Raw genomic sequence first — 12983 nt, 5'->3', positions numbered from 1 at the left:
ATATGAAATGTTAAAGGGACTTATTTAAGAAGAAAAAGATCAGACCTATGAACAATAAAATGGCAATAAATATATATCAACAAATGAATCTAAAAAACAAACTAAGCAAACAAGCAGAACAGAAGCATAGATACAGAGAACATTTTGATGGTTGCCAGAGGGTGTAGTTCTTGGGGAATGGGTGAAAAGGTGAAGGGATTAAGGAGTACAAATTGGTAGTTAAGTTACAGAATAGTTGTAGAGATGTGAAATACAGTATAGGAAGTGGATTAGCCAAAGAACCTATATGCATGGTCCATGGGCATAAGCAATGGTGTGGGGATTGATTACCTGAGGAAATGAGGATATTGGGTGGAGGAGGGCAAAGGGGGGAAAATTGGGATAACCATAGTAACATAATCAATAAAATAGAATTTTTTTAAAAAAGGAAAGAGAGCTAACAGCTTGAAATGTGGAGGTGATTTTAAAAGGGAACTAGAAACTAAAAATCGGGTGTATTAAAAAGAACCAGGCAGAGGTATATTTGATTTAAGAATAACTTGTTTTTAAAAGCATGAAACAAGCATTAGTGTATTAAAAATAGAAAATTGTATAGATTATTGTTTCTCAACCTTTAGTTTTCTAGGTTCTTTCTATTGCATTTTTTGGAGTGTAAGAATAGAAACATGTGAAGAAGCTTTTGGAATTTTCAGTATAAATATGGAAAACATGTTCTTGATAGAAATACCAAAAAGATCCTCAAAGTCTGTGTGAATAACTAAACTAAACAAAGGCTTGGGAGTTCAGACGTTATGTTTTTAAATTGTTTTATTTAGGAATGATAAATTATCTCTCAGGAGAGTGAAAAAATCTAGCACCACTGCTTGTAAATTCTGAAAAAGTTTATCCCTTGGGGAAAAAGAAAATTGTTATTTTTGAATCTAAGAAGATTTTTCAAAGAAATTAAGATTCATATGTTCTCCTTTTACCCCAGAGGACATTGTACCTGCTTCAAAAGCCTCTAATCCTTTGCTTGTTTTATCTGTACTGTACTCCTAGCTCAGTAATAGTTAACTGCTCTTAATTTGTAAGTCATATTTAAAAACAACTTTCTATCACCATTCACAATTTACTTAGTTTTTAATCCAAATCGCTTGTAAAATAGATTCAGACTGAGGAAATATGAAGAATTGGTATCAAAATACATTTCTTTGGTTTTTAAAAGGTTTCAAAGTAGATTTGCTTAAGTAACTGACTTTTTGACACTAATTCTGTTACTCATTACCAAAACCAAGTTTTTATTCAGAAGAATAATTTGTTTATAGAAATTGCCAAATAATTTTAAAATGGGAGGATACGTCACATGTCCATCTGTTCAGCAGTCTTTTATACTGCTTTGTGTTGTAGTTGCAGTGTTTAATCCAAAGAGTAAAAACGAGGATAGGCCAGATTTAAAAACATTTTCTTAGAAGTTGGGTTAGTGCAGTTACATTTTTTGATGACATATGATATAGAGTATGTGCTGTCAGATATTTTTTGTTTATAATGTGACTATTTCAAGATGGCTTAGACACAAATTAAGTGTTCAAAAATTGGAACCTTGATCTTGGCCTTATTTGCCACATGTTCTATTAAACCGAGTCAACCAACTATAGTCTAAATAAAAAATGTTATCAAACCCACTTCACCCTCAACTGTCACCATTGGCCTCCTGCATATCAACATCCTAAAGTACAAAAGCATAATCACCATCCCTTGATGTTCCTTCCTATTACTATATTATACCAGGGAAGAATACAGGAAGTCTAATGTGGTTTATAGTGTCTTACAAGAAGATGTAGTACCCTTGAGTAAGTGCTGGTGAAGCATTTATGAACTCTTCCCTTTTCTTATAAGGATGCTTCTCCCACTTCTCTGACAAAAAATAATTTTGATTTACTGGGGTTTGGGTAAACTGAACCCTATTTGGCTAAAAGAGAACTAAAGTGATTAGCAAGCAGTGACCTGCCTTGTGAAATACATCTCACCTAAAGTTGTACAGAACATATGGTAACTGATACTGTGCTTGGTGAGCATATTTTTTTCCTCAAAATTTATTCATTTTTTTTATTCAACAAATATAGTTGTGTGTATTTTGAGTAAGGTACTTAACAGGATAGATAGACTGAAGAACAAAATGTCTAGGTTTTCATGGAACTTAACATTCTTGAGGTTGTAGAGAGACAAAAATAAATAAATAATCACGGTAATTTCAGGTGGTAAGTCCTGTTTTAGAAATAAACAAGATTATGTAATTAAGACTGGGAGAGGTGCTACCTTCCTTCCCAAGGATAGTCAGAGAAGGCTTCTCTGAGGAAGTAACATTTGAATAAGACCTGAAAATGGTTAAGAAAGTAGACATTTGGACAGGTGAAGGAAAAATATTCCAATAGGAGAGAACAGTGAGTTGTAAAGGCTCTGTGGTAAAAATTAGTATGTTAAAAGAATGGACTGAGGAGGTCAGTGTGGCTAGAGTATAAACAATCTGGGGAGAATGGGAATGAGATAAAGTTGTCAGGGCGGGAAACTTATAAGCCATTGTAAAACATTTGGATTTTATCTTAAAGTAGTTTTAAGGTTAATATCCTGATGCCTGTGAATCTGAGCTTTAAAATATTTTTTTCTAGTAGGACTGTTAAACTTTATAGCTAACAGGAAATGTACTTAATTATAATTTTTATTTCAAAATTTGTATTTAAATGTTGCTTCTTTTCTGACTCTTATAATTTTCTTTCCATTAGAATCATCTTATTGTGAAGGTTCCCCCATATCATGACCAACATATAACATTGCCAGTATCGGTGGGAATATATGTAGTGACCAATGCTGGAAGATCTCATGATGTTCAGCCATTCACTTACACTCCAGACCCAGGTATGTTGAAATAAAAAATTCTGAACTATAAAATGAAGGATTAATTTTGGAAGGCTATGAAAAAGACCAGCCAATGAAAAAGAAAAAGTTGTATACTAAGATGAATTGATACTAGTATTTTTTGGAGATAGCATTATTTCCTAAGAAGATGGCCACCATACTGCTTTTACTTTTATGTTTAAAGGGTATCATTTCTGCCTTATGCTCTAAAGTCAGACTCTCCATAGTTATCATACAGGTTACTCTTTAGTAAGAATTACCATTCACTGAGTACCTCTAAAGTGCAGAAAGGTGAAAGTGACAACTTCAGGAAACTGCTAATAGCTTAGTGTGGCTGGCTTTTTTGCAGGATGCATTTTGGGAGAGGTGAGAGATAAGCTTGGAGAGATAAGTGATAAAGTTACAAATACAGAGTTCTGTGCCTGTAACATTTCCTGATCTTTATAATCAAAATATCAAAGACTACTGGTGAATAAATATTTTAAATATAATTTTAAGCATTTAGGTAAAACAGATGCTTTAGAAACCAGAGCAATAAGAGCAATTGAAATGTTAAAAGTTTGGAAGATCTTTAGATCTTCTGGGTAAGAAGTATATTATGAGTTGTTTGCCTGCATTCATTTAGTTGCGTGAAGAAGAAGAAAAGCCTTTTTCTGGCAGAAGTAGGGAGAACATTTTGGAAATGGAAACTCTTCACATGTTCCCATTGACCTAGGCTTGATTTCTGCCATGCTTACCATTGGTTCACTTCATTCCAGGCTCAGATATTTTCGGAATTTGCAGTTCTTCGGTATCTGTAAGTTATTCCCAAATAGTTCAGGATTCAGTAAGGTGTGAAGTGAAAAAAGATGGCAGGGAAAGAAATCTCTGGCAACAAAAAATGATGGAAACAGTAGCTAGGACTGTTTACTAGTCTACTGCTGTAACAGTAGACTAATTATAACTAGTCGTGATAAATTACTTTCTATCACTTAGTTGGACCAGTTTCCTTTTTTCATTTTTAAATCATGTCTGAATTTCACAACATTGACTATTTTCCACTAGTTTGCACAGAAGTATGGTATAATGTAGCACTAATGAAATCTTCTTAGTATTTGTCTCAGAATAAAAGATCACAAGTAGAAATTTCAGACAGAAAAAGGACAAGTTTAGAAATAATATACTGGCTTCAACAAAAGTAGGGAAGAGAAAACTGGCCTAAACTCAAAAACCAAATATTTTATAGTTTCCATTCTAGGAAACTCTCAAAAATCCAAGAAACTTTGATTTAAAACTAATGGTACTTGATACCCCAATAAATTCAATTAAAAAAATTAATGGTGGTTAAAGCATTTTAGTAACTGCTAGTTACTAAATATTGACACTGAATATTTTGTGTAAGAAGGTACTTACTTGTGTGGGGAGAAAGATGACGTAATCAACACAAAAGAACTTTTTCCTAAGGAGCGTCTGTGTCATTTGTGTGGGAAGGGAAAAGAGAAGTTAAGTGTATGTATATGTCAGGAAATAGCCATACAGTTTTTGCTGCCTTGAAAATCTGAGGTTTTGTTGTTGTTTGTTTTTATTGATTAATTATAAAGAACTTCAGGACTTTGATGTGCTAGAATCAACACTGAGAATCCTCATTTCTGAATAAGTGCTGATTATTAATTTCCTTTTGATAAATTGCTAAATAAAACAGATTTAAGTCTTCTGCTTTAAAGCCTATACCAATTGGCTAGATTTAGCCACATTTAGGTACTTATTAATACAGGTTTATTCTTTTAAATATCTTTTATATTTTGTATATCATAGATAACATTTACTCTCAGAAACCCTTAATTGAATACATAGTGTGCAAACTTTGTAATGAGATCAAATGTTCAGCTTCTACCTTTATGATATAGCTAATTAAAGAATCTTCCTATAATTTCACTTTTTTGTATTATGTAAAATGTAATTTCAGGTGTACATGTGAGAGAGAATATAATTTTAGGACGACTTGGCTAGGGAGAATTTGCACTATCTCATTGTGATAAATTAGTTGCTATACACCTGGAGAGCCTTGGTATGTACCAGCCAGTGTTTCCAAGCTCTGTCTATGCTATAGGCCTAAGACCGCACACATAGAGTAGTTGTGCAGAAAATTTGGGGATCTTGAGTACATGGTCTAAAAGTAGAATTGGAGCAAGGGCTCAAGTGAACATAAACTGGTATGCACCTCTGACCCTCAGTCACAAGCCCTTCTGAAGCCCTCTGGGGCTATACTGCCAAAGTACATCACATGTGCATGCTCTCAGGCATTTAGATACTTAGCAGAGCCATAAAACCTTTGTTTCATTGTCATTTACTCACTGAAGCTTTCCTTAATCATTAAAGCACCTTTATTTTGTTTTATTTTATTTTATTTTATTTTATTTTATTTTATTTTATTTTATTTACATCAGTCAATTAAGACATAGAAATCACATTAGGTTTTTTTGCAGTGACTCTTCAGCAGTGATTCCTTTTAAGAAATGGAGGATATAATACTTACATTTTTTGTTGTTCAAAAACAAAATGACTAGAATTTGATTTAAAAGTAGAAATTTAAATTTTTTTCAAATATTTTCTGTTTTTAAATCTGTGATTGTTAGAGTTAATGTTATACTTAAAATTGTCTATGGATTTTTTTCTTTTTTCTTTTTTTTTCTTTTTCTAAGTATATTTTATTGATTATGCTATTACAGTTGTCCTGATTTTTGCCCCTTTGCCTCCCCTCTACTCAGCCACCCCCTCCCTCAGAGGATTTCTTTTTCATTAAATTCTCTGTATATCATTTGTTGAACCTCTTGTACAGCATGTTAAGGTAAATAACTTCATTGTTAGGAGATGTATATATTTTGTCTCTTTATTCACAAGTAACTATCTTTTTGTAGTCCCTTTATATAACTATCATTTTACACTGCCATATCAAGAATAAGAAATTGAAAATAAGCTGACTTAATTCCCATTTTGAATAAGATAAGGTATATAAAATAAAAACATTAAAAAATTAAAATTAAAATCTTCTTAAATAAGTTTATCATATAGTCATTTTAGGCAAGAACCTATTTATTTGGAATTTATTTAACTCTATTAACAAGAACTGATCTCAGCCCTGACCAGCATGGCTCATTTGGCTGAGCGTCATCCTGAAAAGCAAAAGGTCGCTGTTTCGATTCCTAGTCAGGGCACATGTCTGCATTTTGGGCCTGGTCCCCTCTTGGGGCATGTGCAAGAGGTGCCCCAACACACCAGTCAGTGTGTTTCTCTCTCACATCAATGTTTCTCTCCCTCTCTTTCTCCCTATATCTAAAAATAAATAAATAAAATCTTAAAAAAAAACAAAAGAACTAATCTCAGTTCTTAGGCCCATTAAATTTAAAGTTATCATAGTAGATTTAGTTGGTATGATTAGATATAATAGCACAGCAATTCTCCATTAATAATAGCAAAGATTTTTTCAATGCTTTGCAAAAAGAATAATCACAATGCTATGTAGATGCCATATTTTTACCAGTTTTTTAAAATGTAGCTATATTAATTGACTAATATTTCTGAATTCATATTTTAATATATTTATATAGCTGAATTATGAATTTTACTCATGCTGATGTTACATAGCTTATTTGATAAGCTTAAAAATTCTCCTATCACTCTTCTACTCATCAGATATTGTCAATGTGTATACTGTAGTAAGAATTATTTTTAAGCTGCTGTTGGTTTTGTTTTGATAAATGAGAATATACTTTTGCCCAATTGGAGATGGTGAATTTTAGAGCATAGCCTGGTAATTTCAAAACTCATTTCAACTTAGAATTGCTACTAAACAAATAATTTAATGATTCTTTGTGAGAAAATATTCCAATTAAAGGATTTTAAAATATACATTTTGTTAAGATGAATAAGTTTAAATAAATACATTAATCTTTTTTTTTTTAATAGCAGTAGCTGGTGCTTTGAATGTAAATGTGAAGAAGGAAATATCTAGTCCAGCAAGACCTTGCTCTTTTGAAGAGGCCATGAAAGGTACCAAGTTGATTCCTCTCAAAAATTGTAAAATAAGTGATCCCATATATTTTATTTAGCAGACTTTACTATTTTGTTTTCTCTTATGTACATGGAACACTTAGCAGGGTATTTTCCATGCTGTAAAATAAATATTTGTTTGACTTCACTGAATGCAGAGGTTTGTTTCCCAACTTGATATTTCCCATCGTTCACCATATAAACACCTTATTTTTTAACATGTTGGAGTGGAGGAGTTTTTTTTTTCTGTTTTCTATTCCCCAATATTAAAAATTTTATAAGGATATATAAAGCACAATAATGTATGTCAAAAATGGGACTATAGGCTTTTTGCTAATAATATGGTTAGCACTTAACATTGAGACTGAAGAGACCAAAATGTGAACTACCAGCATTTGAAAAAGTTTTAGGTTCTTTCTCTGATATCTTTATTTACTCCCCTGCCAATCCCAAGAGATAATGAAGATATCTTCAGAATGTTATAATGTGGTAGATTCTTTTCTTAACTGATTTCCAATACAACTATAACACTCACTGATATTTTTGTGTCATTATAAATGAAGATGTCGATTACATAAAGGCCACTGATTTATTTCTATAACTCTAGCTTTTACTTACATTATTCTGCCATAAAATTCATGAGTTTAATTAAATTATAAAATTAAAAATACTTAAGTTTTTTAAGGATCACAATATGCTTAATAAATTTTATCAAATACAGTGGATTTTTTCTTATTGTCTGTACTAAAATTTAGCATTCATGTATATAATGTATTCAATATAGCTTGCTATTATAATTTCTGACCATGAACCTTTCCAAGTAGATTAGTGAGAAATTATGCACTGCCAAGATTATCTGAATCAACTACAAGAAAATTTACAAATCTGCACCATAGATAACCATGGCTAACGTATATTGGACATATATTAAGTGCTAGGCAATATGCTACACTCTTTTACCAGCATTATTTCATTTCAACTTCCAAACTATGAGTTAGGTAATTTATTATTCTTATTTTATAGATGAGGAAGCCAAGGTTCCAAAGAGGTTGAATAATTTGCCCAAGGTCATTTGCTGGTATTAAAATGAATAAACTAAGCTTCAGAGTATAAAGTAACACCTCTAAGTAAAAATAATTCAAACTATGTTCATTGGATAAATAATGCCATAATTAATTAATCCTTAAAGTCCAGAACATTTATGGTGTATTCTTTGACAACTTTGTGCTTTTCTTCAAAAATTCCTTTATGATCTTTTCTTAGAGTATCAGGCTGATAGAACACTTATGTAATCCAATGTGAAATTTTTCATACATGAATTGAAACAGGGGTGTCCAACCTTTTGGCATCTCTGGGCCACACTGGAAGAAGAAGAGTTGTCTTGGGCCACACATTAAATACATTGCAACATGTAATCACCAAAGAAATCTCATAATGTTTTAAGTAAATTCACAATTTTGTGTTGGGTGGCATTCATAGCCATCCTGGGATGCATAAGGTCCATAGGCTGCAGGTTGGATACCCCTGAAAGGTTGAAAGGTTTTAAACACTGTTTAATTTTTAGTAACAAAATTATTTGGTCAGTTGATCAAAATCTTACAAGCCTAAAAAATGGATAAGAAACAAACACACGTGCACATATTATCCTTTTTCAAAATTCAGACCTCCTTGTTTTGACAATTTTATCAACTGAAATCATGATAAAAATAATTTTTGAGGAGATATAAAATTGCCCTGGCCCAGTGGCTCGGTTGGTTGGAGCATTATCCCATACATTAGAAAGGTCGTGGGTTTAATTCCTAGTCAGGGCACACTTGTGGGTTTTGGGTTCAATCCATGGTCAAGGCACATATGGGAGGCAACTTATTGATACTTCTCTCTCTCTCTCTCTCTCTCTCTCTCTCTCTCTCTCTCTCTCCCTCTCTCCCTCTCTCCCTCTCTCCCTCTCTCCCTCTCTCCCTCTCTCCCTCTCTCCCTCTCTCCCTCTCTCCCTCTCTCCCTCTCTCCCCCCGTCTCCCTCCCTCCCTTCCCCTAATCCCCTTCCTCTCTCTCTAAAACCAATAAAAACATTATTCTCAGGTGAGGATTTAAAAAAAGATATAAAATTAAATTGAGAGGGTATAAGAAGACTAAGCGGTAATGGGAAAATATAATAAAGATTATATATTAAAAATTAAATTGAATATCCAGGTATTTTATCAGTTTAAATTTTTCATTTGTTTTCATAAACACAACATCATTAATTAGAAATAATTCATCAATTTAAAAAACAATAGCTTTTAGAATCAGGAATTTTCCTTGACAAATGGCTTATTTTTATGATTCCTTGAAATCATAGCTTTAATATAATGTTAAAGTACCATTTGGGAGATTTAATTAGCTATACTTTAGTAATAAAGACTGAGCAACATAAATGACTTTTAAATTTGTGTTATGGCATTAATCAAGTAACATCCTTGTAAATAGCCATCAATTACAGTAAGATTTAGACTTTGATAGTAAAATAATGGTATTATGGTCATATATTGGAAGCTTTTACTCTGAAGTAAGTTTCTAACTCCTTGGAGAGAGTTTGGAAGAGTGGAGAGTAGGGAAGATAACTGTACAGGGACTCAGTGAGATAGTAAGTCTAGAGCTAAAGCTTCATGATTCATTTTTCAGTTTTACCCAACTAGGTATATATCCCTAACACAGGGAATATAAATAAAATGACAAGATAAAGTATATGTGTAAACTATTAATAATAGTTTCTTCAGAATATTTCCAGAAAGTTTTCTGTATCTGTATAGGTGCAAGTAGATGTGAATGATAGACCACTCTAAGTCTCTATGATACAGGTTTAGAATCCAGGGGTAAAGTGTTGATGTGCATTCCTTCAGTTTCAGCTTTGTAAGGAATGGTTAACTGGATTAGTGTAAAAAATAGTTGAGAGCATATCCTTTTCTCTAACTGGTTAGGACTTTGGGAAAGGTTTAGGAATTTAGAGGAACCATAGAGATAATCTTGTTCAATCTCATTTTACAAGTAAATAAACCAAGGCCTAAAGAAATTTAAGTGATTTGCTCAAGTTCATATAGCTAGTAACTGACAGAAGTTGCAAGTTAAATTTCCCTCAAAACTCTATATTTTTCACTCTATTATTTCCTCCCCTATAAATCTTAATTCATATTTAACCATACATACCTGTATTTTACCTAAATGCTGCTTACTGATAACACACTTACTAAAGATTATTCTGAGTTTCAAAAGTTATTATTTGACACGGATGGAAGAGAACGCTGTTTAAAAGTTGTTTGGCATAGTGTATAAATATCAATATTCTTATTTTTAAAATATTTTATTTATTTATTTTTAGAGAAGAAGGGAGAAAGAGGAGGAGAAACACTGATCGGCCTCTCGCACACCCCCCAACCAGGGGACCTGGCCTGCAACCCAGGCACGTGCCCTGACAGGGAATCAAACTGGCGACCTTTCAGTTTGCAGGACAATGCCAAGCCCACTGAGTCACACCAGTCAGGGCAGTACCAATATTCTTTACAAATTCAAATTGATATTGGAATGGTTAAATATGTCTCTTATTTACCTTCTAGACTTTCAGAATTGGCTTAAAAGTTTTTCCCCAACCCCTAGGTTATTTGTATTTTACTTGTTTGTATTTTTTTCCTCTTTCATTAACATGTGATTTTCACATAGCAGGGATTTATGCATCGTATTCATCATCATGGGATCCCCAAAACCTAGAATAATACCGGAACTTTGTAGAGACTCAATAAATAGCTAGCAAAAATGTAAGAAGAAAAGACAGGGTGACATTTCTCAAGCCATTTAATATTCAGACCTTATTTACAGGTCTATTAAGATACAGTTAAGGGTTCTGGGACAAGAAAGTATAGACTCACTTTTCCCTATTCCTTCTAAATCTGCTAAATACCTTAGAAATAATTCAGCAATCATAAAAGGACTTTGAAATATAGAGAGAAGAAAATGGACTGGCTAGGGACCTCACATCTTGAAGAATGATACCAACTTGCCTGGGTTTTCTTTTTGTCTTCATTTATCTGAATTAGGCACCAGAGAGGTCTGCAACTCAGAACTGGCAATAGGCATGGGCAAAAAGTAAATCAATCAATGAATAAGCAGAGCCTACTCTCTTTGGCCATAAGGCCAGGAAAGGGGAAGCCCACAGAGACTTGTTGGGATGACTCATACTTAGGGACCTCAGCTGACCCAACCCCCACCTATATTGTAATAGCAATAACACAACTTGGGAGGGTCAACCCACCCCATGCATCATACCTGCCAAGTAGCAGTAGGCCCAGTCTGCCAACAGTGGAACTCAGAAGGGCCACAAACATAATGCCAGCAACAATGGAACCCAGGAAGGCCACATATATGCTGGGTCAGTCTAATTGCAGCAATGGCAATGACAGAACTCAGGAGGGCAACCCATCCCTTGCCCCACATCAGGCTGCAGCACACATGCCCCTCCACCTGCATTGGTGGTCCCAGCAGACCTTGTGTCTCCCCATCATACCACTAAGAGCAGACAGAGACCCAGAACTAGCAGCTCCTAGCCCTCCATCCAAGAGCAGAAAAGATTCAGGCCAAGTGTACCCCAACCCTCCACCCTGTGACAGAAGGCAATTCAGTGGTAGAAGGTGAACCAGACCCAAACCTCCATCTAGTGGCATGAAGTTGCCCAGACTCTGTAGTCTTGACCTTCTACCCATTGGTAGAAAGCAGACCACTCAAGTGCTTCCCACCCCCAGCAGCATCAACAGTGATAGAACGAGAAGCCAGTTAGTACCAGGAGACTACAGAATATACCAGAAGAAATACTTATCCTCCTGTAGGTCCAGCATTCCTCATCCCCACCTAGTAACACCAGGCAGCACCTTTCACTCTTGCAGGCAGCACCAACAGGATTCCAGCTGGAGTTCATGCAGAGCTAGAACAGAAAGCAGACCAGACTAGGGCTCAGAAAACTAAATTGTCAGTGGCTGTAGAAAGACTTGTATCTTTGTGTGAGCATTAGACAAAATGTTCTTACTTTTCTATACCAATAGACATACCTGTTTGTCAGTGGTCTCCTTAGGAGGAATAAAAGACTCTTGCCCAACTTACTCCACCTTTTCTTATTTTTCAGAAGGGAAAAAAAGCTATGATAAGGATCTTTCTGTGAATAAACTTTTAGGAAAATTATGTATAGACCAAGTTAAGTAGTAACTATAGGTGATACATTTATTTGTCACTGGATATTTATATTCAGTTTCTAATTGAACTATAATATAAACTTGTCTTTAAATATTGGAAATTTTTAGACCAGAAATACTATTAATGAAAATATGTAACACTGCATTGTAAAATTAACCAAAACAATCCACAGCAAACTAAAATGACTACAATAAAGGTAAAGAAAGATTAATTCATTAATTTCTTCATCTATTTAAAAAATATTCATTGATTACTTACTATACATCAGGCAACAACAAAATCTCTGCCTTTGTGGAGCTCATATTCTAATAGAATTCAAAAGCAAAAATAGCAGCTAAATATTACAGGATCAACTTAAGACAACACTAAGTCTTTCAAACTGTCCTGTGAGACAAGCCACAAATACTTTAAAATGCCTGATGTGTGCATGATCTGGTTTTCTCTCAGTAAAAGTTAGATTATGAGTTGAATTATATTGGTATTGGTAGAATCTAGGTGAAAATAGGTCCAGAGAACTCATGAATAAATGATGTATTTCTCAGAGTAATAAATCATATAATACCCAAAGCTAAATTTAAGATCACTTGCCCCTCCCTCAATATAATTGGTTTCCACAGGAATTGTTTCTAGCCAATTGTCTATGAGACAAGTTGAAATAAGTTTAAATATTTTTAAATCAGAATATTTACAAATGTAGCAGTCCTACTTATATACCACATACCATTTAAAATTCCTCTTTGTAGCCAAGATTTCTTCTCAATATCAAGTTAAGAAATTTAACAGCTATCCCTTCTGGGGAACCTATATTTCCACAGGGTCTCAAAGTAGTGGAAAACTTTTAGATTAGA

The 12983-nt window shown here is 33.8% G+C and overlaps 1 protein-coding gene across 10 annotated transcripts in view; it reads left to right on the top strand.

Moving 5' to 3' along the window:
• NFAT5 (nuclear factor of activated T cells 5) overlaps window positions 1-12983 on the top strand; it is a 118012-nt gene that overhangs the window by 94584 nt on the left and 10445 nt on the right. For 7 of the 10 annotated variants that reach the window (XM_045818392.1, XM_045818390.1, XM_045818398.1 and 4 more), the window contains 2 exons: window positions 2760-2892; window positions 6838-6921. In XM_045818392.1, coding sequence (XP_045674348.1) covers window positions 2760-2892; window positions 6838-6921 — 217 coding nt within the window. The remainder of the gene's footprint in view (window positions 1-2759; window positions 2893-6837; window positions 6922-12983) is intronic. The other 3 variants (XM_045818393.1, XM_045818391.1, XM_045818399.1) reach the window with 1 other exon arrangement.

Source organism: Phyllostomus hastatus, unplaced genomic scaffold, assembly GCF_019186645.2.
Source record: "Phyllostomus hastatus isolate PE091 unplaced genomic scaffold, TTU_PhHast_1.1 phas_scaffold_345, whole genome shotgun sequence".
NCBI classification, from domain to species: Eukaryota; Metazoa; Chordata; class Mammalia; order Chiroptera; family Phyllostomidae; genus Phyllostomus; species Phyllostomus hastatus.
The sequence above is the reverse complement of the archived record's forward strand: the minus strand, read 5'-3'. Positions and strand labels throughout refer to the sequence as shown.